A 26,974-nucleotide genomic window follows, 5' to 3' on the forward strand; every position below is an offset into this window, starting at 1 on the left:
AACATTAGGGACCCATTAGTCATACTCTTGTTTGTTTTATCCACAGCTTTTTGTTTGCCACACAAACAAATAAGCATTCTCTGTCTCCGATTTTTTTTAAAAGCCCATTAACAACAAAGTAGCGCCGTCTTAGCAACAGAAATGAATGCAATTAGGAAGAAAAATGTTTGATTGATCATTTGAAACGATCCCCTGATCGTGGTGCTTTGAGGGAGCATGACCAGCCCAGACAAAGGTAATATGATCCAGGCTCCATGGCTGTAACAGGCAGCAGCAGCAGCAGCAGTAAAGATCAGAGCTGCTCATCTCGCCTGTCTCACACAAATAAACCAGTGCTGTGTGTCAAATGATGCCAGCTTTTGCACATTTCTATGGAAGAACCCGCTGGAGATCATTTTTACAGAGCCACCCCAAATTGTTCCACACATGGCATGTGCCATTAATTGCTCCATGCCCCCCCCCCCCCCCCATCCCTTTTCCTTGTGGCTAGGTGTTAAAAGAGAGGCAGACAGGGATTGGGGGAGGGGTCACCGCAGAGAAAGACAAAGAACAGAGCCTTTCTGCTGGAGGCTGAAGGAACAGGGGGGGTGGGGGGTGGGGGCTTTCTGTACACCGGTCTTCCCTGCTTTCATGACTCGACAGCTGAGGCAGCAAAGCATCAGCAGCCGGTCCCCCTCTGGAACCGGTCTACTGTAATACAGTACACCACGGGGCTGCTTAGACACTCTTACTTGTCCTTCCAGGATCTGTTGCTATTTCTTCCACTCCATGGCATTCACCCACAAACATAATTCATACGCCTACACGCATATGCTTTGAAGGGCCTCTAAATCTACTCGTACCATGAAAAAATTCAGCTAGCGTCTGGTGTTTTAGCCCAGCGATAAGAGCGCAGAGAGTGGTTGAAGGGCAGGTGAGCATGGCAGGAGTCCAGGGGAATTGGTTTAAAAAAAAAAAAAAAGAAGGAAGGACCTGCTTGCAAAGACAGAGGAGTGCTGTAAAGCTGAAAGGTTCAGAGGACGGCGCAGATGATGCGATCAAATCGATCGCTGTGCACTTTTTATGGGATGGCACACGAGTTACGCCAGCTGCAGCCATGGAGGATGGGTAAACTGGTAAATGAAAGGTAGGCGAGGATGAGTGATCGGTGGATTAACTCAGGATGAGAGAGAAGTGAATTAAAGGTTAAGAGTGCAGAGCGATGCATGGCATCAAAAGTGGCTCGAATGTAGACGTAGATGGATTGCCGGAGCAAAAAAGGGTAGAAACAGGAGAGGGTAGGTGTTTTTTAGGGGGTGAATAAAGGGTGGATGATGCAGGGAGAGGGGTAGAAACGGGAGCTGTTAGCATCTGTCAGGATGTTGGATGAAAGGAAAGTGACGGATGGCGCTTAGAGAGGAGATGTGCTGGGTGAGACAGTCAGGAGATGAAAGGCTCACTAACACTTTACGCATAAAAGAAAACGACATTGAGGCTTTAAGACGGTAAATCTGGCTCTGGAGTTCCACTCAAGCTGAAGGTTGGATAAGTCCTGGGGGGTGGGGGGGTGGACTCCCACTGAGGGAGCGGGCACGCTCCTGACCTTCCAGACTGACTGTAAATCAGCACAGTAATGATAAATGAGAGCCGCCTCTTCTCTTTGTTACGCTCTCCCATCTCACACAAACAGCACCCCCCCCCCCTTTATTTTTCATCCTTGCTTCCACTCTCACATGTCCTCTGATTTGTCCCCCATCTCACCCCCCAGGCGTATTTCCAGATTGCTAATTGACTCGTGGTTTTGCACGAAGCACCCCCACCTCTCCACCCCTTTTTGTATCAGCAACCCCCCCCCCCCCCCACCATCTTTCATTCTCTCCTCATTTTTCCGTCCGCCTCCCTCTGCTCAAATCTGTGCCCCCTCTCCTCCGCATGGCTCTCCTCTCATGCTTTAATTTCATCTTTATTTCCGCCCATTATTTCTATTATTTTTTTTAACCCCCCCCAATAGGCTGTATTGATGCGTCTCCTCGGGGCAGTGCCCCGGTCCACTCGGATGTGGCGGGAGTACAGTGTCAACCCTCTGCGCAGCGCTCTCCCTGATTCGTAGAGCCGATTTGTCCTATCGTTGGCAGTAAAGCGGCTTTGTGTCGCGCTAACGAGATCAAAGCTCATTTAGGAGAGGGCATTAACCAGACGGATCGCTGTACAGGGCCAAAGCAGGGGGGGCAGGAAGTAGTGGTTGCTATGAATGAACGTATTCCAGGGACAGGGTTGTGTGGTTTGACGCTGTTGACTGCAAATAGTCATTCAGATTTAAAAACGGGGCTCTACCTTCCTGTGTATTCAGAGGCCTCAGGGAGCAGCGCAGGTGGATTTGTGGGTCGATCCTGTAATGTGTATCTGTAGGGCCGTCATTAAAGGACTGTCTGTCTGTCCGGATCCTTCTTCTTTTTTATTTCTCTTCCTTCCTTTTAAGGTCTTTTTTAAATTTTGTTTGCAACTAAAATACAAGTTGTTTATGTAAAGTTTGTAAGTGAGAAAAAAAAAGTGCTCCATGAAATAATGTAATCACTTTGTATTTCTTTTATTTTATTTGAAGACATCAAGATTCAATGTCAGTGTTGTTGCCTGTGGAAAATGAGATCACATTAAATTGGAAAAAAATAAGTAAAACAAGGTAATTTAGAACATTTTAATGAAGTTATTTTAAATAGGCCTGCTCAATAAATTGAGAAGTTATAGTTATTGTGATACTGGCCTCTACGATACGCGTATTGCAAATGATGGCATAACTACGATTAATGGCTGCCTGAAATGTTAAACCTTTGTCTGTATGAGACCGGGTGAGTGTCACATCACCCATAGAAACTGACTTATCTCTGCCAAATGAAGTCTATTAAGTCGCCATTATTTTGTGGTACGGACGTCACCATGTTGGAACCAGAAATCGTCAGTAGGCAGGGATTGGTCCGAGTCGGTCTGAGTCAATGTATCCAGCAAAACAACTCTCCAATCAGGAGTAAGCTTGTTGGAAAGCCACACCCCTACCACTTGAAAGTGGGCTTTGGGAGGAGCTGTCAATCAAATGTTTAAAATGTTTGACATGAGGCCTCATAGTTGTATTGAGGCATCTGAAAAAAAAAGTAAAATTTTGTAAAATTCCATACAGCTTAATGTTAAAATCTGATCATTTTACAATCAGGTTTATGAAATATTTACACACATGTGTGTTTTTTGATTGTTTTAGGGAGTTTTTGATTTTATAATCAAAGATTTGCTTTCATAAAGTATTCCATCTTCATCAATAGTGTGTGTATATATTAACAAAATATTGAAACAAGTGTTATGTAACATTTATATCACGTAGAATTAACCAGCAAAAGTCATAAAAATGTAAGAATGCTCTCATTTTATGAAGTAGGGTTAAAACAGGAGTTGATTTAAAGTGGTTTCTTGCAGGTTGTGGGAGAGTCTTTAGTGTTGTGATATGTGGTTTGGCACAGTGTGAACTGGTCCCTCACTTTGGACTTCCTGCTGCTGTTTAATGATTGCTGGGAACCTTTGAGCTCACTGGAGGCACCCTTGACTTTTGAACTGGTAGTGATAAGCAGAAACTTCACAGATAGAGGGAGTTGCTCAACTCTCATTGTCTGTCTTGCTGCCTTCTGGCTTTGTCCTCCATCGTTGCATAAAATACTTCTGCCGTCCGACAAAAACTGGGTTTTATGTTTACTAACACACACGAAAGGCATCATACTGGAGAAAGGAGCTACCAGTGTGGTTAGAGGATGCTGGATTTAGTTTTGTTAACACGCCAACTTGCATTTTAACTTTTCCTTAACGGTCATCATGTCAGCGCTCTCAGCGTGTCTCCTCCCCAAGGCTGCCCCCAAACTGTCACATGTGCTCCCATCTCCACCCACCCTCAAACTCACATGGCGAAATGTCAATGCAGTGTTTCCCCACACACGGGGTCAGCCGCGATGCTCTGTCACAGCGCCGGTAAAGGGTGTCACGAATAATGCGCTTTCACTCAGAAAATACACCTGAAAATGTGAAGGGGGTTTGTGTTTGACAGCCCAGAATCAGTTCAGGTTTAACATAAAATATTTAAACTTTTACTTATTTTTTTGTCGAAAAACTGACAACTTTATGACATGAGTCTATAGATGTACATATTTGGCTTATCCTGGAAGAAACTATTTCATTGGCATCAGCTGATTGAGACAAGCTGTTGAGTTTTTGTGTCAGACAGAACTTATATATTAGTGAAGTCAAATAGGTCAGGATGAAGGGTCAAACACATTCATGAGCTCTCTAAAAATCTCTATGAATTGAAAATGTGAGTTTTTTTTCCCCCTCCCATTTTTAATCTTTGTTTGTTTGGCATTGAGTTCTAATTTGTTTCTGTGTCGCAGTGATGCTTTTACCGGCCAGGCTGAAGTAATTCAATCTGACACATAACAATAATGCAGCCTGTTCAGCACACTGATGCAGCTCATTAAGCAACACAAACCATGTACAGGATGCAACTTTATACGAACACATCTTTCACGGAGTGTCTTTTATTATGCTCGTTTCTCATTACTGCAGGGCTGATGTTAAAGGACAGAATGGAACGGAAATGCAGCTCAGACTTTAGAGCTCAATGAGCCGCAGAAATTAACGTTGTTCCAGGGTTTCTTCAATTTGACAAACCAGGCGTGCAGCCGCTGGCTATATATTTGTTAAACTAGGTCAGGATTTGGATAAATCTGAACATTTTGAGTCTTAAATAAATAAATATTTGTTGCAAGTTGAATATTACTTGATGCGTTTTTTTTTCTTTCATAAATTCCACTTTATGTGTTAGAGCATTTTTACTAAAGCGAACTGGAGTCACTCCGGTTTAGTTACAAGCAGGCACCTGTAACTCCTGCAGCTACAGGAGTGCCAGTCTGCCTCCTCCAGCGCCCGCATCCATCATGTTCACCTTCAGCGTTTAGCTTTGCTGTGTCTTCTGGAGCACGGCGCATCAATCACATCACTTTCTGTCGTTGCCGCTTTTCCGCATGGACTGTTGTACTAATTCCCTTTTCTTTCCATTTCTGCATTGACGCTGTCGTCCTGTAACCCTGTAGGATTTATCTCCTGATGTCGCATCGTGTTAGAGCGGTCATTTCTCCGAGTTTTTAATGACATCTGCTCTTGCCGTGGTGATGTTTGGCAGCAGCAGGTGGGGTTTTTCCTTGGTAATCCGACACCGCAGAGCCAGACATGGTTTCCTCCTCAGGTTGCTCTCTCAGGGAACACTGGACGCCTGCAGCAGCCCGCCTAATTACCCCCTCACCCCCTCTCCCTCTGGCACTCTCCCTGCACTCACCATCTGTTGAACCTATGTCTTCTTTGCCTTCCTTCATCACTGCTGCTGCTTCCCTCCTCCTCCTCCTCCTCCTACCGGTTTGCCTCAGTGACTCCCCAACTTCTCCTAAAATAGCGAGTAGGAATGGAAGAAAATAAACAGGAGACGCCCCCTTTGCTTTTGCCAGACAGGGCGACACATTATGTGACTACTTTTCTCCCCTTTTACTGATCCTTCCAGTCTCCAGCGGCTCCGCCCTGCTCACAAACTGTAAAGTGATTGGAAAGTATGACAGAGCAACACAAACATCCTCAGTGTGTGTTTCACATAACTTTTTTTTATACTTTTCAAAAGTGTTGTTTAAAAATAAAAAAGGTGCCTTTTTTGCTCAAGTGTGTCGGAGGAATTGAGTTCAGCCCCCCCAATCCCTTCCCCCATCCCTTATGAAAATATAAATCACATGGCATTCTTCACTTATGACTCATTGTCTCCATTTTGAAAATGTGCTTTTCCTTATTTCTCCCATTTTCTTTGCTTTGGCCATATTACCCACATTCCTCCTCCCTTCGTTTCATCTAATCCTTTCCATTCTTTCCTTTTTCATCTGTTCTTCCCCCCGTCCCTCTGCCCAGCCTCCTCCCTCGTCTCCTGCAGACAGATTGATTCCAGATGTTGCTAAACTCTCTTTGTGAACTCCTCCATCTCTGTTTCTTCAGTCTGCTCACTGTGAGGCTAACCGAGTCTACAATTTGATGGCGGGGGGATAATTTTGGTTTACGTGGAGCTGCTGCTGAAGGTTTCCTCCCACTTGTCTTTACTAGTGTGTACGCCCTTGTTTTGTCAATGAAATGCAAACTTTCAGCTTTAAACTGAACGGAAAATGCACAAATCTGTTGTTATCACTAGTAAATGCTAGTCTGTAACCGTGCCTTGTGTTCATTACATTGCAGTCACGTTAACTCTCAGTGTCTGCTCTGTTTATTTAATATAGGAAGACTCCTCGTTCCCCATGACCTTCCTCAGAGACTCCTTAGACTTGTGGTTTTGCTCTGAGCTCCCCCCTCACGGCATTTCCACATGTGCTGCGTTTGCAGCCAATCTTCTGCTTAATATAGGCTTGTCCATTCCCCTGAAAATGTGGTGCACCAATAAGAGCGATTCCCCCCAGGGATGGAGCAAGAAGGGGAAATTGGTTCCAGATGTAACAGGAAGTGGAGAGAGCAGACAAAGAAAGGACTTGTTCAGGCAGAGGGAAAGGGACGACGGCCCCAAATTTGGAAAGGCATATCCAGAACCAGAGTTGGGACATCAAGAGAAAATAGTTTCCCTATCTGGAATCTTTTCCTTTGGCCAATGTTTTTTACATCTTAAGGGGCGTCTCTCTCAAACTGCACAATGACCTGTTGACATTTAAGATCAATAAAAAAGGTATCATCACTGACTTAGTAATATCCATAGTATAGATGGATATTAAAAATCCACTTCCATTTAGTGTTTTAAAAAAATGTCTTCAATATGTTCCTGTGGCATTTTTAAAAGAAATTTAAGAAATGTATAAAGAAAATTAAGGTTAAAATAGTTTTTCTGAGTATTTCGTGATTCAAATCGTTGTGAATCAGGAGCAGATGAAAAAATGGCGTTTGAAAAAGATCCTATTTGTTCTGTAGAAAATTAGCTGGGTGGGCCACAAGCTCCCCGCTCTGCTCCATTCTGATGCATCCACTTGTAGACGACTAGATTCATGTATTGTACTCTTCAGAGTATAAGTCGGGTTTTTCTGCATTGTTTGCCCAGGGGTGCGACTTATACTCAGAAGCAACTTATAGTCCGAAAAATGCCTTATGTCATTTTCCTCGTCCGAGCTGGCATGTGGCTCACAGCTGTACGGCTGGATAGCTCCAACATTGCTCTCCACTTTTGTTGCATCAGTAATGTCAGGTTGGGATGTTTGGGGCTGTAAGCTAGCTGGAGAGAGTATAAACATAGAACTCTCTGCAATGGGGAAGGGAATGGGTGGTGGGGAAAATAAATGTCAGTTTGGGCTGTAAGCGGGAACACTTTTATACTGGCAAGAGGCGTTTCGGACACTACCATTAAAAAAAGAGCAGCAGTATAGTGAGGCAAGAACCCAAAAGCATAGAAACAGGAGAAACGCATGGTATCAATAGTGACCTTTATCTCAAATTAGAATTTGGAACTGGTTTATTTCAAGGAAATCCAAACAAAAATGGAACTAAAAAAGACAAACAAATGTATATCTAAACTTAGGGTTATTAGTCAAGAATTGATTGGAAAATACATAAACACATACCGTACACATGTAAATAATTAAATTATTAAGAAAAGTGACATCTTGTGGCCAACTGCAACTTTAGCAACCTCTTGAGAGTGTGACTGAAACGGTGACAATTTAAAGGTGTCGTAAGAAACAGGGTTTGTTTACTGGGAGTGAGGAAAATGGTTACTATCAGATGTCTCCAGGTACCTGGTTTCTTAAAGGTCTTGTAAACTAAAAATCTGGGCCGTGTCTACATTCAGTCACTACTCCCTAACCCCTAAAAAACTATAAATATGGTGTTATCCATTTGCTGAAGGAAAAACCTCATAAATATGACCATTTTATGAAGATTATTTATGAATCCAATTTGTTTTGATGATGAAAACATGGATAATTTATAAAAAGGAAATTGTTCTTGGCATTTTTCATATGACAAATTTTTCCAACCCAAAGCATTGTGGTCTATATCTCACCAATGTAGTGAGCATTGATGTAGTGAGCATTGATATTTTTGTAAATACTTCTGGGAAATTTCCAGAACATTGGATTTTGGAATTGTTGATACAAACACCATGACAAAATGGCAAATGCTTTATCTAGTGCACTAACGGAGAAGTAGTGAGTGAACTCTGACACAGCCCTCGCCGCCATAACCAGGTTAGATTAGGTCTTTGAAAAGAATTTTTGCCAGTGTGAACATGTTTTTATTGAAAAGTACACAATTTTTGTTCTTTTGTTAATAGATGCACTAATGTGTGTAAGGAGAAGCATTGAAACCTGCAACCAGGTTTCTCCCCATAACCAGGTTGACTTACAACATCAATTACAAGCTAATGTGGGCTTTCTTTCCTACATCCTCAATTATCATGCATTGGAAACAACACAACACATAAAATATAATTTTACTGTCTATTTAGTGTAAAGAAAAGAATGGGAGGAAATGTTTCCATATAGAATTTATAGATACAAAGAAGTTCTACATCTCTGTGTGATTGGTCCTCTTTTCTCACACTTCTTTTCATTTCCTTCTTGGTCCAGGGCTCATCCATCTTTGATCTCAGCTCTCAGTTCTCCATTCCCCAGCCTCACACAGGCTCCAGCGACATAACCCAGAGCTTCTGCTTTATTATGTGTCTGTTTGACTGTTGGAGCTCCGAGTCTCTCGGCTGTCACGGCAGCTTTCTGTGGCCTTGATTGGGTGGATGAATGCTATTAGGACGTGATTCCCACAGCAGGCAGCTTGAGGTCAGGGCCAGGAGGTTAACTCTGTTGACTCTCCTCTGAAGCTGGAGATGCCTTTTTCATTTCTGCAGCGTTCGGCAGCCCACACTAAAGCTGCTTGCTTTTATGGAGGAGTTGTGTCAGGATTAGAGCCTGCACATCGATTCCAAATCTTTCCTGACCAGATCTAATTAAAGCATCAACAATTGAAAGTGCATCAACTCAGCCATCCAACATAAACTCGTGCAGAGACCAGAAAGTATTTTGGTCGCCCACATCTGGGACTTGCGCCTCCTCTCCTCATGGAGGTAGAGCCGTGCTTCTCGCTAGGCCGTCATGTTTTCTCTGCATGGCGTGCCAGCAGGTTACGCTGTGCCAGCTTTCCCGCTGCTGTCAAAATATCAACGTTTAGCTCACTTTCCCCATTGTTCCCCACCTCCTCCTTCTGCCCCTTCTCCTCCTTTGTCTTTCTGCTCTGGTCTTTCTCTTGTGTCCTCCTACTCAATTACAGTAGGGGCTCCAGCAAACAATGGCGCCTCTTGCTTTGGCAAAATGAAACTGAGGAAAATAATAGTTGCAGAGAAAAGGGGAAAAGAGACAGAAATAATCTAATTATAAGTAATTATGGAGCAATTAACCACAGCGGTCGCTGACCAGGCTTTTTGAGGAGGTTCTACTTTTGGATTTTCCTTCTGTAGAAGTTGGATAAGCTGCAGTTGTCAGTCACCAGTCATTTCATCCAAAAAGTTCAGTTTTTATCTGATTATTAACATGTTTTATTCTAAGTCATTGTACAGACTTTGTAAAAAAGTTTATTACTGTTATTAAAAATGAAGCTCTTCATCTGAGATATGTAAATTACTTTGTTCTTCTTCACATCTTTTGGAAATCTTCTTTGGATTTTTGTGTTTTCAGGATTAAAAAAGGTTTTCTGTACCTATGAATGCACAGGCTCGTTAGTTTTCTTATTTGTCAACTGATCTCATTTTAAAAAGGGATAATTAGAAAGTGATAATTGGGCTCTAAAGTAAAACATTTCGTTTTTATCTTAGGAAAAACCAGATCTGTATTTTGAGGTAAAAACCGAATGCACATTTTTTTTTTCAAATTTTACCAAATTTGAACATTTATTGCAAAAAAAAAAGCTTGAATCCCAAAAAACATAATTTTTACATTTAAACTAAGTTTAAATACCCGCCGCTGCCTGAGTTGCAGCAGTTTCGAGGTTTGCCTTTGGCGAGGTTTCACAGCAGCTTAAGGAGGAGATACTTGGATTTTCTCTTTATACCTAACATTTTGTATCTAAGCAACTAAATACACAGGCCTTTGAAAGGCAGCAATCAAAGCCTTGCTGCTGTCCGTCCAGGTGAGAATATTTTTGTTTGACACTTATTTTATTGTAATTTCCCACAACATTGCATCAGACGATATTTTTATTCTATTTGCTGATTTTTAATTCTTATGCATTAGCCTTTTTTTCTTATATAAAAAAATCCCCTTTCAGCTGATGGATCACATGACGCCTGCTTTGTGTAAACTTTGTTCTGTAATGCATGGCATTCAGTTTACACACAAAGTGAAGGCGTGCTTCGGTTAGAACTCGTACCAGTATTTATTCATAGTTGTTCCGGCATCCAAACACAGAAGGAAGATCGACTGCAGAGGGCAGTTTTTTCCACACTGCTGTTATTTAACTGTTGAGGGTTTTTTAGTTCTAGCGGTGTCACCACTTCAGATGAAATGAAATGGAAGCCAGCTTATAGAGGGTTTTTGTCCATTCTAAGGAGTTTATACCATTCCAAACAATTTAAACTGGTTGTTATAAGTCTGGATTACTGGGACTGATGTCTTCATCACAGATTGGACGTCGTAAGTTCAATTTCTGCCAACAGAAGGACTGTATTCAGCCATAAGGGCAGTTGTGATTAATGCTTTACCAATGACTAGAGTATGGGCGTCATATGTACATCACCTTACATCAGCCTTACAAATACTTCATGTTACACTTTACCACATGTATGTTAATCATACGTTCCAGCCTCATGGAAACTCCAACACAGACCTGCGTTCCCCAAGATGCACTTTGAACCGGCCACCTCTATCTACAACCTTCAACAAGTCCGGTTGACCCAAAATCCCTGCAGCACCTGTAAGGGGTCTACCCTTGTACAAGTGCAAAAAAAAACAAACAACCTTTGATGCAAATATGCATCAATAGGCTCCATCAAATCCTTCGGCTCCAAAATGACCTTGATCTAGTTTCTGCTTGAAAGCAAAACATGAAGGGAAATAAATTCAGGTGTCAAAGGGTTTAAATGATGGAAACAAATTAAATGCAAGTTCAGCGCGTTGCTAATTATTATGCAATTGATATTTTTCTATGATTTTTTTAAATATCATCCATGAGTTTAGTTGAAAAATAAAGAATTTAGTCTTTTTGGCACTTAAATACAGTTTGCAGAATCATTTGGAACGCACTGTAGATAAGTGCAGTAAAGTTTGTAAATGTACAACTCCACTGCAAAAACTCAACATCTGAAATATTTTTGAGCAGTTATAGTTACTGTACTGTACACGTAAAACACAGTAACTTTACAGGCAACATTTCCCAGTGGTGGAAAGAAATGATGTATTGTCCAACTCTTTTCTTCATAACATTTTTTTAGGTTTGTTAGGAGAATTAGCCTTAATTTTTGATGGAAGATGTGGTCTGCTCAGCAGTGTGTGAACAGGTCTGACTGACGTGCCGTACCTTTTCAGTGGGAGACAGAACTGGGCTGCAGGCAGATCTGTGCCTTTGAAGCCAGGCTCCTGTAAATTGTGCAGAATGAGGTCTGACATTGTGCTCCTGGAAAAAAAGCATGATCCCGGGAAAAGATGTCGACTTGATGACAGCTCGTATCTTTTCAAAGGTCCAGAATTCGCCTCTGGATCAGCGGCACTGCCACACAGAAGACAAGCCGGCCCTTCTAGGTGCACTGATGCATGTCTGTCCTGCTTCTGAGTCTCCACGATGAAAGCCCAGCTTGTTTTGTTTTCTCAAATTTTGCCACATAGTGTGGCTTTTTCCCTGAAGTAAATAGTACTCAGCTTTTGATGGAACAGGATTCCTCAAACCGTGTCTATTTAAACAAAGTTTGTGCCTCAGAAATCTGACATCCATCTGATTCTATTTAAGGAAAGAACTTATTTTTGGACCGGTTTTAGGGACTCTTTTTGTATTTGTGTGACTGTTTTTTTTTATTCGGTGCTGCTGAAAGCTTGAGGGCATGCCATTGCTTAATATTTTTTCAGTCTGTTCTGCAGATGTTGAAATCGCTAAAGTAAAGTTTATTTTACGATACTTTTTTTTAAGGAATAATTCTGTGTGGCAGAGTTTAGTTGGGTAAGATCTGCTGTTGCTCAGAAAGAATCTCCCTTTGAATGAAATTGCACCACAGTTTGGCTCTGTTTTTCCACATTGTTTCCACAATTTTCTGATTTTCTGTAAACAGAGTTGTTTTATTAATTTAATGATCTTAACCAACAATTTTCTCTTTTATGCTATTTATTTATTTGCTTCTGTGGTGGAAAACCTTTAACCTTTTTAGTGAAATCATTAAGTTCAACAATAGTAGAGACTGTAGTTCCTGAATGTCAGAATATGATCATAGTTAAGCTAAAGTTTACAGTTGAAAAATAACTACTGTATTTTTTGGAGTATAAGTTCCGGAATATAAGCCGCAGCAGCCAAAAATTACATACAAAAAAAACAAAGAATGGACTTTTCACCTATCTTATAAGGCAAATCATGCTTGTTTGGCTTCATTAAATATAGGAAGAACCAATCAGCACAACATATAATAAAATGTATTTAGATAACCGTAGCATGAAGAACATGCTAACAAGTCAACTCAACTCTTTATATGACTTCAAATCAGTAAATCCGTTGAATTCGTCCTCCCCTGTGTTGCTTTGGAGCATTTTTGCCAAGCCCAGCGTAAAACTCAGCGGTGCTTCTTCTGCGCTGCAGTCAATACTGATACACACCTGCAGCCAAACTGTGCAAAAACTTCAACTTATACTACAAAAGATACAGCAACATTGAATTGGATCAATCTGTAAATCAAATCATGTTAGCAGTTCTACTCAGCCTCATATTTCCAAAGCACCTCTGGTTAGCTAAGGAAGAAATAAAATGCTAGAAGTGTACTCCCCATTGAATGTAGCTGTAAAGATCTTACTCCGACATGAAGACACCCTATAAACTGAGCTAAACTGGTCTTTTTGTCCAATATCTACGACATCTTAACCTGTCACCAGAATTACTTTCTAAAACTAAGTAAAAGTTTGGCGAATTTTCGCAAATAATGCTTTATGTGTGGAGAACTCCCCATTATGAGCCCTCCAGTTCACTTTTTTGTCCTCGCACATATTTTGTCCAAAGATGAAAACGTTTTGCCTGCCCTTGTTTTCTAAAAGCCCAATGGCACTGCTCTCATCCCTGCTGTTGTCTCTTGCAGAACAATGAGCCTTTAAACCCTGGTTTCCATGGATACCCACCTCACAGTCAGGTAAGACATTAGTTTTCTTCCAAATCTCCAAAGCAATAAGTTCAAAAATATGTAACATGGACTCACTTGGAGAAAGGGCCCTTGTGCTTTCTAAATGAACACACACATTTGTTCTCATATTATTGAGGATTGTTTTTAGAGGTTACACGAGTATTAGGATGGTAGGGACAGATTTAGACAAACAAAGCAGTGTTGTTGAAACTTCTTATCACATTTCTATTTTTAAAATCCGGCAAAAATCTTTCTGCTCTTCATTTTTTTGCCATTTCCTCCAAAAACCACCATGAGATTGTGTTAGAAATTGTTGGAGTAATGTGATGTCTGCTTGTGCAGCTGTTTGTGGCCAATAACTTCTGTTTCTGAGGGATGCTTTATGGAAGAGGAGCGGAAAACTGTTCCTCCTTAAAAAGTGGAGAGAAATAATGCGATCTCGTGCTTTGTGCTGGACTCTTTCTTTGCTCGGTTTGCAGACCTTTTTTTTCCCCCACAATCCTTTCCCCGTGCTTTCAGTTTGTCTTTATCCCTCTCGCTGTTCCTGTTTCCTTTTTTATTCTAAGTTTCCCTCCATGCATAATGCGCTCAGTAATGAGTGAGTTATCGCCGTGGCGGGGATGCTGACTGTTTAGTTATCTGCCTCTTAGCAGCAGAGCATCCAGAGTGGCTCAAACCAGCACAGGACCTGTGTGTGCGCTCATCCTAATAGGTTTGTGTGTGCGCTTTTATCTCCGTGTGCACACTTGTCTCCAGTCTGTTTGGGATGTGCAGCTCTCTGGCAGTGCCACAGGAGGGGAGTGTTGATCTGTGAGCCTGTGAGCCCCCAGCCTCTCTCCTCCTTCTCAAGATGGGAGACTCTCTTCCCGCACATCCCTGTCACTTACTTGCTTCTCTTTTTTCCCCTCCGTGTGGCTTCATAGACCGGGCCAAAGACCGACTGGGACTCCCTTTAAGTTTTGTTTTTCAATTTTATTCAGATTTCAGCGTCTAGTTGGTGTTTAGTTAAAAAAAATACAAACAGAAAAGATGAGAAACAGTTGAGATATAGAGCAGAAATAATGGTATTTTTTAGTTGACTTGCCTTCAGGGCAGAAAATTGTGCAGACTTGCATTTCATGCGTGACCCTCACCCCCCTGGTTTTCAAAACAAACACTCTCCGGGAACATCAGGTCTTCATAAAGCTGAGCTGGAAATGCACACTTCTGCGTTTGCTTCATAAATGATGTAGGAATCATCCTGCTAATACACGCTGCCCTTGAGCAACCGTTTTGGGGTTCTCTGCTGGTTATCATGCAAATGGGGTTAGCCAAGCCCAGCGTAGCAGAATTGGCGTGTACACCGCTGCAGCGCATTTGTCTTGGTATCGCTCCTGTCGTATATTATTTATGCATGTTTGAAGCGCCTGTAGGTCGGCCTGTGTCAGCAAGTGTGTTAAACTGACAGGCTGCTGTGGGTCTCTGCTGCTGCTGCTGCTGCTGCTGCTGCTCTGAGAGGGAGAAGGAACGTGGATGGGTGTGTTTGTGGCCACTTGGACTCGCGGGGTCACGTGTGTCAGGCTGTTTGGATCACAGAAATGATCCGGGTTAACAGGACGCATGTAAACACACGTCAGTATTTGCCGTTGTGTGTCAGTAGCAAATCTCTTGTTGCAGGTCAAAGCAAAACTTCTTTTATCTGCATAAAGGAGTCCAGCATCTGATATTGATTCTTGGAATGTGGTTGAAACTGCAGCCTCGGCTTGAATTGACATGAAGTGAATGGATTTATCCTCCTGTTTGAATCCATGTGTACACAATCAGAGCACATCTGTGTGTACCTTTTATGCATACATGAGTGTGTGGCTGTGTGTGTGTTTATCGCTGTGTTCAGCCTGTGTACTTAATCCTGAGATCATCCGCTATTCATCCTCTCATCCTCTTCACTTAGAGTCCTAATCCTGTCATCCCTCACTCTTTTTTTTCCCCCCGTCCTTTATCCATTTATCTCCCCTATCCTGTTATCTCTAGTTACCATCCACTGCCCCCTCCCCACCACCACCACCATTCTAGTATAGCTTTTCCCCTCCTCCCAGTACCACTTATCATCCCCTCCCTCCATCCTTTCTTCCCTCTGGACCCAGTTCCAGCCAGACTCAGCAGATGTCTGAATGCTTGGCATCAGGGCTTTTTTTCCGCAGAGTTCAGTCCCTCCCATATGAAAATGCAGTGCAAGGAGCTGCACTCTCATCTGTGCAAATTAAGAGCCTCCTAACAATGCAGTGTTGGAAAGTGAAGGAACTGAGCCAGAAAAAAAAGGCGCAATGCAGCGAAATCCAGATTCATGTGCAGGTTGAGCTGTAGGCGCTGGATTTGGGGCTGGCTCTTCCTCGCCTTTTTTTTTTTCTTCAGAACCTTCCTCCAGCGTGATGAAGACAGCTGCAGCAGGGAGATGCAGATCTAGGAGCCTTCCCACGCAGCTAGCTACCTCGCTGTCTTCCGGCTGGCCTACCTACCACTGCTTTTTTGGAGCTGACAGGCTGCCACACAATAAATAAATCATCAAAAAAAGCTGCAATGCAGTGGGGGTCGCATCCAGGGTTCTGTACTGTCTGGCAGCCAGTGCGTGGATAGAAGACAGCATCTTCCTCTTTTCCTGCTTCTGGTCTCTCCAGAGGCTTGAAGAAAGAACAACAGCAGCAGCTCTCTGGCTCCATCAAGAGACAGGGTTAGATGGCTTCATGGAAGTATGGATGCTTTGATGGATAGGAGGCATTGACACTGACGAGGAGGAAAAGTTTTTTGAAAAAAGGGGCGGGAACAAGACGGAGCAGGAGGAGAAGCAGGACGTGTAACGTGAGTGTGTGAATGACAGACGCAGAGCAAAGACAAGAGAGAGGAGGAGGAAAGGGACTCTAGCTGGCAAGAGGAGAGAGACAGAAAGGCCCAGGAGGGATCTGAGCGGCTGGGCCGCCGAGACGAGGAAGAGTGGCTGAGAGTGACAGGCAGACGAAGCTTGCGTGCTGGAGAAGGACGCCGGTGAAGGGGAAGGAGGGGAGCGAACGAGGGAGAAGTTAAACTGCTGAAACAGACGTGAACCAAAGCCATCGTCAGCTCATGGTCCTGGAGCAGAGGCACAGGGGAGGAGGAATAGGAGAACGAGAGGGGGAAGAGGAGAGGAGAAGGAACGAGATAGTGGAGAGCTGGTCAGCAGTTGTTCCTCTAGATCAGACCATGATGGGGCTGTACTACCCCGCTATACTCCCGGTAAGTTCTTCAGCAGTTAACCACCATGCAATGGATTGTGAAAGCAAAGTACTGATTAGATTTGATGCGTGTGAGTTAGTGGTTTTGCTGCTCAGTCTGTTTTCTGTGCTGACTTGGCCCAGGTGAGGCCTTTGTGAGATAGTTGGCAGAGTTTCAGACCAGCAGCAAAGCTGCTTCTTCATCTTTTATTGATTTTTAAGGCTTTGTTTCCCATTCCCATTGATATGCAATCGTGATACTTTTTGCTAACGCTGAATGTTTTGTTGTTTTGTTAGCTGGTTGTGGGTTAGCTGTTTGGAGATGCACACATCCCACAGTATAGTTGAGTTCAGTGCTAGGCTCAGCCAGCATATGGTGGGTGTGTCTGTGCTACTTTAACTGAGAGACAGCCTGAGGATGAGAGCTGCTCTCTGGCTCTGTTCTAGCATGTCCTGCTCTCTGGTCTTGGGCTCCTTTGGGCCTGAGGGCAGGTATTGGGAGTGGGGTAAATGGCAAATTTGGGAATGCAAGAAGACAGGTGCCGTGTGCACGGCCTGTGTTGACATGCAGGTTTTTTTTTTTGTACTGCACCCCTATTCCTCTGCTGACTGCAAACAGTGTCACGTTATATTTCATAGTTGTGCATGTGTCACATCATGTCATGTGCATGGAGGATGGAGGCGGGGGTTTGTCAAGCAATTTAACATTGTCGTCCAAGCTGTCCATGCAGTTTAAACTTCATCTGTCCTCCGGATTGAGGGGGACAGGTGTCAAGGCACACTTATACACCACACAGACACTTCATTGGCTTCTACAGCACAGCAGACCCAATATACCGTCCTGCTTCAGAATAGGACTTTAGAGCAGCTTGTGTTGCACATTATCAGAAGAAATGCAAACTCTTTGAAATATTGACTAATGTCGTTTTTGTTTAAAGATTTCTTAGTTGAGATGAGAATTTTTAGAAAATGATGTTTTGAGTCTTTTTTTTTTTTAACTAGGCACGTGGTTATCCTTTGCACCATAATGCAGCCTCATGTGGGTTAACCCACGCAGTGTCTCTGCATTTATGATGATCCTTTCATTAATATTCTGGACGTTTTGGATCCGGTAGACCCTTGGAACTACAAAATAAAAACATGTCCTTTTCTGCCATTTTTAGAAATTATTACATAAAAATATAGAGAAATTATGCCTTAGTTACAAATGCCCTTATAGGTTGTTATAGGGTGACTGCATAAATGTGCAGATGTGCAGGTAGTGCGTACTCAATTTTAAGGTTGTAGACCCCACTGTGAGCCCGTAGAATGAAAATTCGTGCACATTTTATTCTAAGGTGAAGTAGGGGAGATGTAGCAGAGTCCTAGGATTGTTCATTTTTTTCTGCGCACTGCGCAAGGGGCCCGTTGGTGCTGTTCAAGTGAAAACTGCGTGCTCCTTACGTGTAGCCCGACTTAGAAATGAGGAAATCACACAACCAGAGTGTAGTTTATTTGGACGTCCCAGGGGCGTCTTGCGGACACTGACAAATCACCAGCACTTCTTGTGCATGCAGCATTTGCACGCAGTCAGTAAGGAGCCAGCGCCCGTATCTCACTAATGACTAAATGTGGCGTAAGAGAACCATCCAACAGCGTCCCCCGTACGTCATAATTGCGTGTAACTTACGATACATTTGCCACACGCACGACAATGACATGTCACATGTTCCTTGAGGTGACTGCATGAACCTCAAGGACCACAAGACACACCTCCACTCCTTTAACATGACCATTTCTCTAAGACCCTCCATAGCCCTGGACAATCCAAAAACCCACATGTGACTATTTCTGTTGGAATGTAAATGCTTTGCATTAAGTCAAATTTTAAGGGTTTTCCTCAACTCTAATATCTTTTCTTTGTCTTATATTTTTTGTTTATCGTCTGATTACTCCTCTATTTCTCCCCCAACTGCACACAAGATTGTTTTAAAGTTAAACACAATGCACAACGTGAAGCTGATGGACTCCAAAAGTAGGATGGGGGTGGTAAGTCGAAGGGCATGTGGGCAGCAGTGTTGGAAGGCAGTATAACTGTGGCAGTTGCTCAGTCCTGCCATCCTGCTGGGAAATGTTGCTTTGCTTTTTATTTTGGGCTCACATCCCTTTTGAATAATGGAAATAGACTCTCCAAAAACTTTGGTAGCACAATTTAACTGGTGGGGGTGTCGCAGTCCTGACAGATGATTAGCACATAGATGCAGCTTACTGCAGCCTGTCTTTACCTGCTGGGCGCCAAAAGCTTGTTGGCCCGCTGACTGCAGATTTCAGACTGAATCCAGCCAACATAAACCACAGGGAGCAGATGAATTCAGCAGTGCTCTCTAATATACCTCACTGTTGAGCTGTTGGGTATTTTGCTTGCTAAAGGTGTTTGAAGGTTTAAATATATGACTGATGAGGACAGCTTTACAAGCTGCTCCTCTGTGTGTCTAATGTTAGCATATGAGAATTTCAGATATGAGTAAAAAAAAATATTTTTATCCCCTTCCTACTGACGAAATCAAAAAGATAAAAATGAGCCACATTTTGGTGACAAAGCTTTTTTGGACACGTCGTCCAGCTTCACTGAATATTAGTCAGAATGATAAATCGGCTTAGTCAGATGTTTAATTAGCACCACTCATGGCTTAGCCAAATGTTTTACACTGCAGAGAATCCCAGACCTGGTTTGTGTACAAGGCTGACTTTGAAACTGCCGTGTCTAAATGCTGATTTAAAGTCCTCTTGGTTTTATGGTCCTGTGCCTGCCTGGATGACTTGATCAACACTGGATGAGAGGCCAGAGATGGCCTCTCAGGTCTGGAGAGCTTGCTGCTCACTTCATGTTGAAGCCATACACTCAAATCATCAGCTGCCTGTGCGTCACCCTGTAAGCATCCAGGTGTGTAACAGCAAGGTACTTCCATATCTAGCTCTAGCCATTATTGTGCTTCCAAGAGATCAGTGGCATTTCTGTTTTCCGACTCTCATATTTATAGCTGCAGATAGCGACTCACGGCCCAACAACAACATAAACATGTTACTGCAGAGTCTCAGTTTTGTTGCTCTAATGGACTGTGTGAAACGACTCCACCTCGGGGTTAACTGCTTTCACACTGCCTATAAAGCTACGGTGACATTGTCCGACACTAATGCTGCTCTGCCATTGCCCCAGGCTCTGAGGCTTTATGCAGCAGGATGTGTGCAAGCTCTCCACATGTCACATGCAGACGCAGAAGCCCTGCTCACAGCGTCCGAACAGATGCAGAGTGGACGGCCTGTAAACACAGGTGTGAACTGAAGACACGGTCAGTACGGATTCCTCAGAATAACATACATATGTGGTGCAGAACAACTGTGCTGTTATCCCTTGAGCTTCATTTAAGGACTACAGATTCACCTGGAGTTCCAGTTCTCCTGTTTCCAGAAATAACCCTCAGAGAATTTAAATTCTGTGTTCAATCTTCAGCTTTAGCTGACAGTCTGCAGTGCGCCAACCTTTCTTTGTTTATCTCTTCCACTCTAGATGGGCAACAAGTCGGTTTTCAACAGCAAAGCTCAATTAACAGTCTGGTCCATCTTAAAAATAAAACACTGCATTGTAAGTAGGACCAAGTGGAAAATCCTTTTACTTTGAGAGGTGGTACAGAAAATTCCCATGTACAGCAGTCTAAAGATCTCAGATAAGTTAGTATTAAGTGGTATTTTGATGTTTTTTAGGTCAAGTTGAAAACTGAATCCTGGCTAAGCAGTGAGTGGATGTAAGAGCTGCAGCTCCAACACTTTCAGTCATGGATTTAGAGTTGAAGTGCAGATTTTCTCCTCTAAACAGAAAAGATTTATTCTGAAGAAGTATGCTGCTGTAGGACCTGTTCTGATCTGACCCAAGGTAGCAACATTTTGGCTTTCAGGGGGCTGCATGGTGGAGTAGTGGTTAGCACTCTTGTTCGTAGCAAGAAGGTTCAAATCCTGGTTGGGACCTTTCTGTGTTGAATTGTATGTTCTCCTCATGCATGAATGGGTTTTCTCCGGACACTTCACTAAATTGCACCTCAGATGTGAATGTGAGCGTGTGTGTTGCCCTTGTGTGGCCCTGCAATGGACTATCCAGAGTGAACGCCGGCTTCACCTGACGGTAGGTAGGTGCCAACAACCCAATGACCCTGAAAGTGGGTTTAGAAGATGGATGGATGGCTTTGTCGAACCATCTTGAACAAGTTAAGCCAAGCTGGGTTAGGTTTGCTTTGTTGTTGTTGGGGCAGAATATAATGTGGAACATCTGAGCAGTGGGAGAATGTATGTTGCACGTACAGGTGCACATATGGATGGTATGCAGTAAAGTTACTGTTTATAGAGAGCACATGTTTGAGGGTTTTTCTTCACATAAGGGTTGAATATTGAATCTGCAGAGATTTAAAGCCGTTTCATTCATCTGCAGTCTTCAGACTAAAGGCCTAAGGGAAGGGATGCCCAGTTTAGTTTAGCCATTACATATTGAATTCTATATCTTTATGTTATTTATGACTCATGTTTATTCCACAATTACCAGTATGAAGCCCATTGAGATGACTATTGTTATAAATTTTGGGCTATATAAATAAATTGAATTGAATCAAATTCAACACTTCAAGACCCAATTGGGCATGTTTTTACAAAAAAACATGTCTAAGTACCTTTTGATATATATGTACATTTTTGACAGTTAAAAATACAATACACCCCCTTCCTCAAATAAGCTTGTTCTGCTGCAGGATTTTCCTTTAATTTATACATTTTACAATAAAAGTAAAAGTGACATTTTCTGCTGTTGTGCTCCAGTTGGGTGCGACATCTTCCTTTTCTCATTAAACCCTAAACATGAACAAGACAGCATTCATTAAGGATCTGATAATAAATGACATGTAAATACAAATATGTATTTTATGGACAGCAGTTAGGTCATTGTGTTGCAGCAGAATAGAAAACTATGTTCCTTAAACTTATTTGAATGAAAAAACAGTTTTTAAAAATATTTTTAGTCTTTGTTGTTGGAGCACATAGTGATTTAGGAAAAATGTTCAACAGCAAGCTTTTAAGCTCAAGCTTCTAACTAACAGAGGTTCAATTGTTAGTTACATACCCCTTGTTTATTTAAATTAATATAATTTAAAGGCATTAAAGTCACAACAAAAGAACAGCAGGTGGCTCTTGAGCTTTAGGTTGCAGAGAGCCCCGGTTTAATTCTATTACAATGTGCGTTTTTAATTATATTTTTGCCTTGAAAATTGGAAACATATTTGTGTATAATTAGTAAAAGGTTGCAGTTCAGCTAATAGAGCTGTAGTTCTGTGGAAACACCAGTTACTATTGTGTGTGTGTGTTTTTTTTAATCAACTGAAGAACAGTTAGTTTTACTCAGAACAAGTGATCCCAGTATTAAGCTTTGAGCTGCCCGATCAAACGTTTCACTGAGAGGTAAACTGCTCTGAAAACCACAGAAGTGATGCAGTTGAGACCATAGTGTCTGCAGTACTGGATCTCCTAGGTTACCTACTGCATGCTAAACAGCAGAGCAACACTGTACTTGTACACTGCAGCAGGAGGCTTTCCATTTTCAAAAAACAAGCAATGATAACGAACCCATCATGCTGTAGTTAAATCAGAAACACAACAACAATGTCTAATTTTTTTAAGCAAACTTGATTTTAAAAAACTGTTTGTTTGTTTACAAGACTTAGATACTTGAATAAATACGAGCTCAGATGGACAATGTTGTTCATTTTAAAATAGAAGAATTTTTTTATTGAATATTTCTTATTTTATTTTATTTCACAGCACTACCTTATAATAATAAAAAATTAAAAAGAAAATAAAGACAAAAAAAATGCTTAATCAATTATTGAAGATGGTTAAAATGATTGATTTCTAATGATATTACTTCACTTGCTCCAACAATTGTTTCATGATTTTTTCTAGTGCAACATATTTTGTACATATTTGTAACTTTTGATACTTGATCAATTTTTGCTATAAAGATTTTTGAAACAGTGTTATGTTTATTTTTCTGATATAGTATTATTTTTTAATCATGTACATGATTTTTACAATGAATATAATCTGCATTTATTTTAGAGAACCGATCTGCATTTGCCATGTTGATTTCTAAAATAGTTATGTCTATTTTTACATAATAATTAAGTAATTCATCTTTGTCATGTGCTTTATTGATACCTAAGGATTCTTAATTTTGTCTGATAAAAGTCATGAACCGGATAATGATAAATCATGTACAGCTGGTTTTGTACATATTCCATTAATGGAAACTTACATAGATTTATTTCACCTGTATTCATTCAAGCAGCTAGTTCAATTAGGATGGAAATGTCTCGTTGTTGTACTGGGTATTTGCTTAATTTCTAGCAGATACATTTTAGCAACACTACAATCTGTGATTCTAAACCTTTTATTTTATATTTCAGCTTAGTAGCTATATGCTTGACATACAGTCCAGCTGTTCCATCCTTTAGCATTTTCACAAAAGAACCAGCTGAGATGTGCATTAGCTTCATATTTAAGGCGCCTTGCCTGAGGTGAGGCAGAGTGCTTAAAAGAGGGTTGTCCCTGTGATTATGCTAATATTTCTGATGTTGATGATGATCAAAGTTGTCAATAAGCGCTGAGCTGCATGTCACAGATCTCAGCAGGGCCGCAAAAGCTGCTGACACTGACTGACAGCATCAGATTAGCAGGAAGGGGGAACTGGGAACAAATTGCCCGAGCTGTAAGTTTCTTGGTAACGACTTTCACATACGGTTGTTCCGGCAGAACGATCAGCCTCGCTGCACCTCTTTGGAATGGAAGTCGTCGTTTTCACCCTGCACCAGAGGACGGCACAGGACACAATGAACCTGCGCGCACACGAGGGTTGCTGGAATTAGTGCAGCCTGTGAGGTCCGTGGGATGGAATTGTCATGATCAAAGCATGTGTGCATAGATCTGACTGTTTCCGTTGTTTTGACTGCAAACTTCTCAGCTAACGTCTCTGTTGGTGCTGATCATCCCGGAGGGAAATATACCAGCAACTGTAGCTGTTTAGTGTCTGCAGCTTTTGATGCTACTATAAACTCTGGTTGTTCAACGTGGCGGCATGTGGAAGACTGATTATTGCTACAGACTTTTGAGAAGGAATTGTCTAAAGTTTTAGACAAATGACCATCTAGTTTGCATTAAAGTTTGTGTGCATTTAATGGAGACCTTAGGGCAGAGAGCGAGAAGAGAATGTTTGTGTGTTTTTTAAGCTAAGTGAAGGTTTTACTAACGAAAATAATAATGTTAGAAATTTTAATTTTGCTAACTACCTTGTGTTTTCATCTTTAATGAGCAAAATAATGAACCCTCTCTGTGGTCTTACATTTGTCAAGTGATTTGTAAAAAATTGACATGCTCAAATTTTTTTAGAACCAGCCAGCGGGGGTGTCGTGCAACCACGTCATTTGCCATTTGCAACCCAAAAAAAAAACTTGAAATGTCAAGCTGACACGGAGCAGTGGACATCTCCGGCTTTTGATTGCTGCTGGAAGCGTTGCTGTGCAGGAACTGACCCGCTTTTGAGCCTTTACAGGCTGTTTGTCTTTGGGATGTGGGAGGGGCCAGAGGCAGCCCCCCCCCCCTGCTTTTCCAGAAGATTAAGAAAATGTGCTTCCAATTTCCAAAGTCGGCAACCTTTTTCAGCAACAATGAAAAGATTAGATGCAAAGTTGGTGAAGCTGACACTAACTGACAATGTTTCAACAGACCCCATTGATGCAGATTTATTACTCCGATTCTGAGCTTTAACCCTAACTTTGTTGATTGTTTCTGGATCTGGTGTCTTGCTCTGAACCGTGGGACTATTTCTGTGCCTTGTTTGATTTACAGAGGTAGAAAGAAGACTCTTCTTCACGGCCATACAAGGATATGGCCCTGTGCTTTGATAGACACTGGAGTGCAGTAGAAGCTTTGAGCTTCTTGAGGAGTAAGTGATGGTGGTTTTAAAAGGGGGAAAAAAATGCCCTCTGGCTTTCATCATGCGTGGCAGGCAATGCTATGACCAGGGAAGGGAAAAAAGGCTGGGTGGTGGGGGATAAAGGCAAGCATACTCGCTGCAACCAAAGGAAAAGAAAATAGATGGATCGCAGAGGGAGAGGAGCCTATACGTACAATCGCATATTTCTGTCTGCACCCAGACAAAGTTGCAGACAGCACACATTTCCACTGGAAAAAATTGTCATGAATTTATGTGATTGATGCGTTTGAGCAGCGATGCCACGTGGCTATTTGTTCTGCCTGTGCGGCTGCTTCGTACTTCACTTACTTGGGTGGTTGGAGGCTGAAGTCGTCAAACAGCTCGTCGCTACAAAGGATTTGCATTAAAAAAGGCTCCTCTTTGCCCTCATCTTTTCTGTGTTTGTTAAAACAGTTACTCCCCAGGGTGATTCAGCACTTTATTAATCACACAAGTCAAGAGAGCATAAACTCAAATCCTGTAACAAGGCTTTAAGTTGTAATATTAGCTTACTGTAGAGCTTTGCTCAAATGTGTTAAAGTAGTTTTATCTTCAAAACTCACAGTCACTTTTCAGTCTGGAAAGTTGGTCCTCAGACCGCATAGAACTCGAAAAGATTGCCTCATTATTTCCCATAATCCCCAGTTCCTTCCGATTACGTCTCTCATTCATTTTTCCATCATTTCTTTTTTCCCTCGCCGCCTTCCTTGTTTGACTTTACGCTGCTTCCATGTAGGGCAGTGTGGCTTCCTAACAGAGAGGGAATGCCTGTGTGCTCTGACTCAGCTTCTTATTTCTTCAGTTACAGAAACATTCTAGAAAACAATGTCATTTTTCGTGTTTGAAAGGTCCTTTATCATACAAAATCTAATTTTTTAGCTTTTAAGTGAATCATAATGTTAATTCCTCACTAAAAACAACCCCAAAGTGGTATTTTGCTCCATTCACACATGTCTGAGCATTTAAAACCCTCCTCTGAGCACCAGCCCCTCCCAATCCACGTTAACGAGTGGGTTCTCACATTGTGACGTCACAAAGTGAGGAACAGCCCCTTCCAGGAAGAATCTGTGCTGCCAGCACCGCCCCCAGGCTAACACACACACCCACTTGCTCCTTGGAGCTAGAGGTAATCAGCAAAATGCTTTCATTTTAGATGCACATCCACATCTGCAAAAGTTTGGATGTAATTTGTTTTTGAGGGAGAAACGCCGACAAGCTACCGAGACCGGCTCTAGGTTGATGTCATGAAATGGGCGGCACCCTGATAGAGGGAAAGGCGGGGCCTCGAGATCGAGTCGCCTTACTTCCGGGTAGGAAAACGAGTTGCAAAAATAACTCATATTTCATAAAGATTTCATTCTTTAGTGTGCCAAATGTAATTAAATATATAAATATAGTTTACACTGAAAGGCTTAAGAATAGCATGATATAGGCCCTTTAATAACTCATTGGGTATAAATGGCACACATTAAACGACACAAGTTGTTTGATTAAACACAGTAAAAATAAAAGATCACTTAGAAAAGATCAAAAGATGATAAGAGTGGGACTTTTAAACACATTCAAAATTTAAAATGAAAGTTTAAATATCAGCATAGCAGTCAAAATCCCAACAACCTCCCACTAGAACGGTTCCCAAATGTAAAGAACCGTAAGAGTTCTTTTTGCATTGTTTTTAAGGTTTTGGCCGTATGTTTGTCACATAGACCATCGTCTCCGTCTTAGCCTGTGGTCAAGAAATTGTCCGCATTTGTTCGCTTCGTTGGAGAGCACAAAGCAGGGTTTATTTATTTATTTAACAGAACTATACTTACATTTAATGATGTCAAGATATAAAATAATTACAGAACGGACTAAGAAATCCTGCTTATTTACTGTATGGGAAACATTTTGTTAGTTCTGGTGAAAATGGCTAAATGTTTTTACATCAACAACAAAAAAGGACCAAATAACAATTAAATTATAAAAGCAATACTTGGTCAAATAAATAGAAAATAATTAGCTGAAGTAAAGGGCAGAAAAATATTTATCTTCTTTTCTCTCTTTTTCAATATATTGTTGAATATAAAAAAGACAAATCCACTGTCATTTTTACCAGTCTGGATCAGCTGCTCCCAGAATCACATTATTGTGAAAGCGGCAAAAACAAAAGGCCGTGATGGCAGACTGCTATTTTTCCGACGCTCCTTAAAGCTTAAAGCTCAGACACTCGCTCTCAGTAATGATGCGTAGTGTCGGCAGCAGTGGATAAGGCTTGTCCTAATCAGTAAATCTGGTCGCACCGCACGGAAACCCATCAATTATCCTGAACAGTATCAGACGGGGGCGTCTTATTTTAAT

General features: G+C 41.8%; 1 protein-coding gene across 14 annotated transcripts in view; it reads left to right on the plus strand.

Annotated features, from left to right (window-relative positions):
- LOC101159019 (RNA binding protein fox-1 homolog 2) overlaps positions 1-26,974 on the plus strand; it is a 55,132-nt gene that overhangs the window by 1,035 nt on the left and 27,123 nt on the right. For 9 of the 14 annotated variants that reach the window (XR_013657701.1, XR_013657699.1, XR_013657698.1 and 6 more), the window contains exon 2: positions 13,325-13,375. The exons of 2 other annotated variants lie outside the window; for them this stretch is intronic. Coding sequence is in view for 8 of the 12 variants with exons in the window: in XM_011478532.4 (XP_011476834.1) it covers positions 13,325-13,375 (51 nt within the window). In the remaining 4 variants the exon portion in view is untranslated. Of the gene's footprint in view, positions 1-13,324; positions 13,376-15,966; positions 16,613-26,974 lie in introns of those variants that run through there. 3 more of the 14 variants (XM_011478533.4, XM_078951352.1, XM_078951353.1) reach the window with 3 other exon arrangements.

The sequence above is a fragment of the Oryzias latipes genome, chromosome 8 (assembly GCF_053564925.1).
Source record: "Oryzias latipes strain Hd-rR chromosome 8, Olatipes_Hd-rR_3.1".
Taxonomy (NCBI): Eukaryota; Metazoa; Chordata; class Actinopteri; order Beloniformes; family Adrianichthyidae; genus Oryzias; species Oryzias latipes.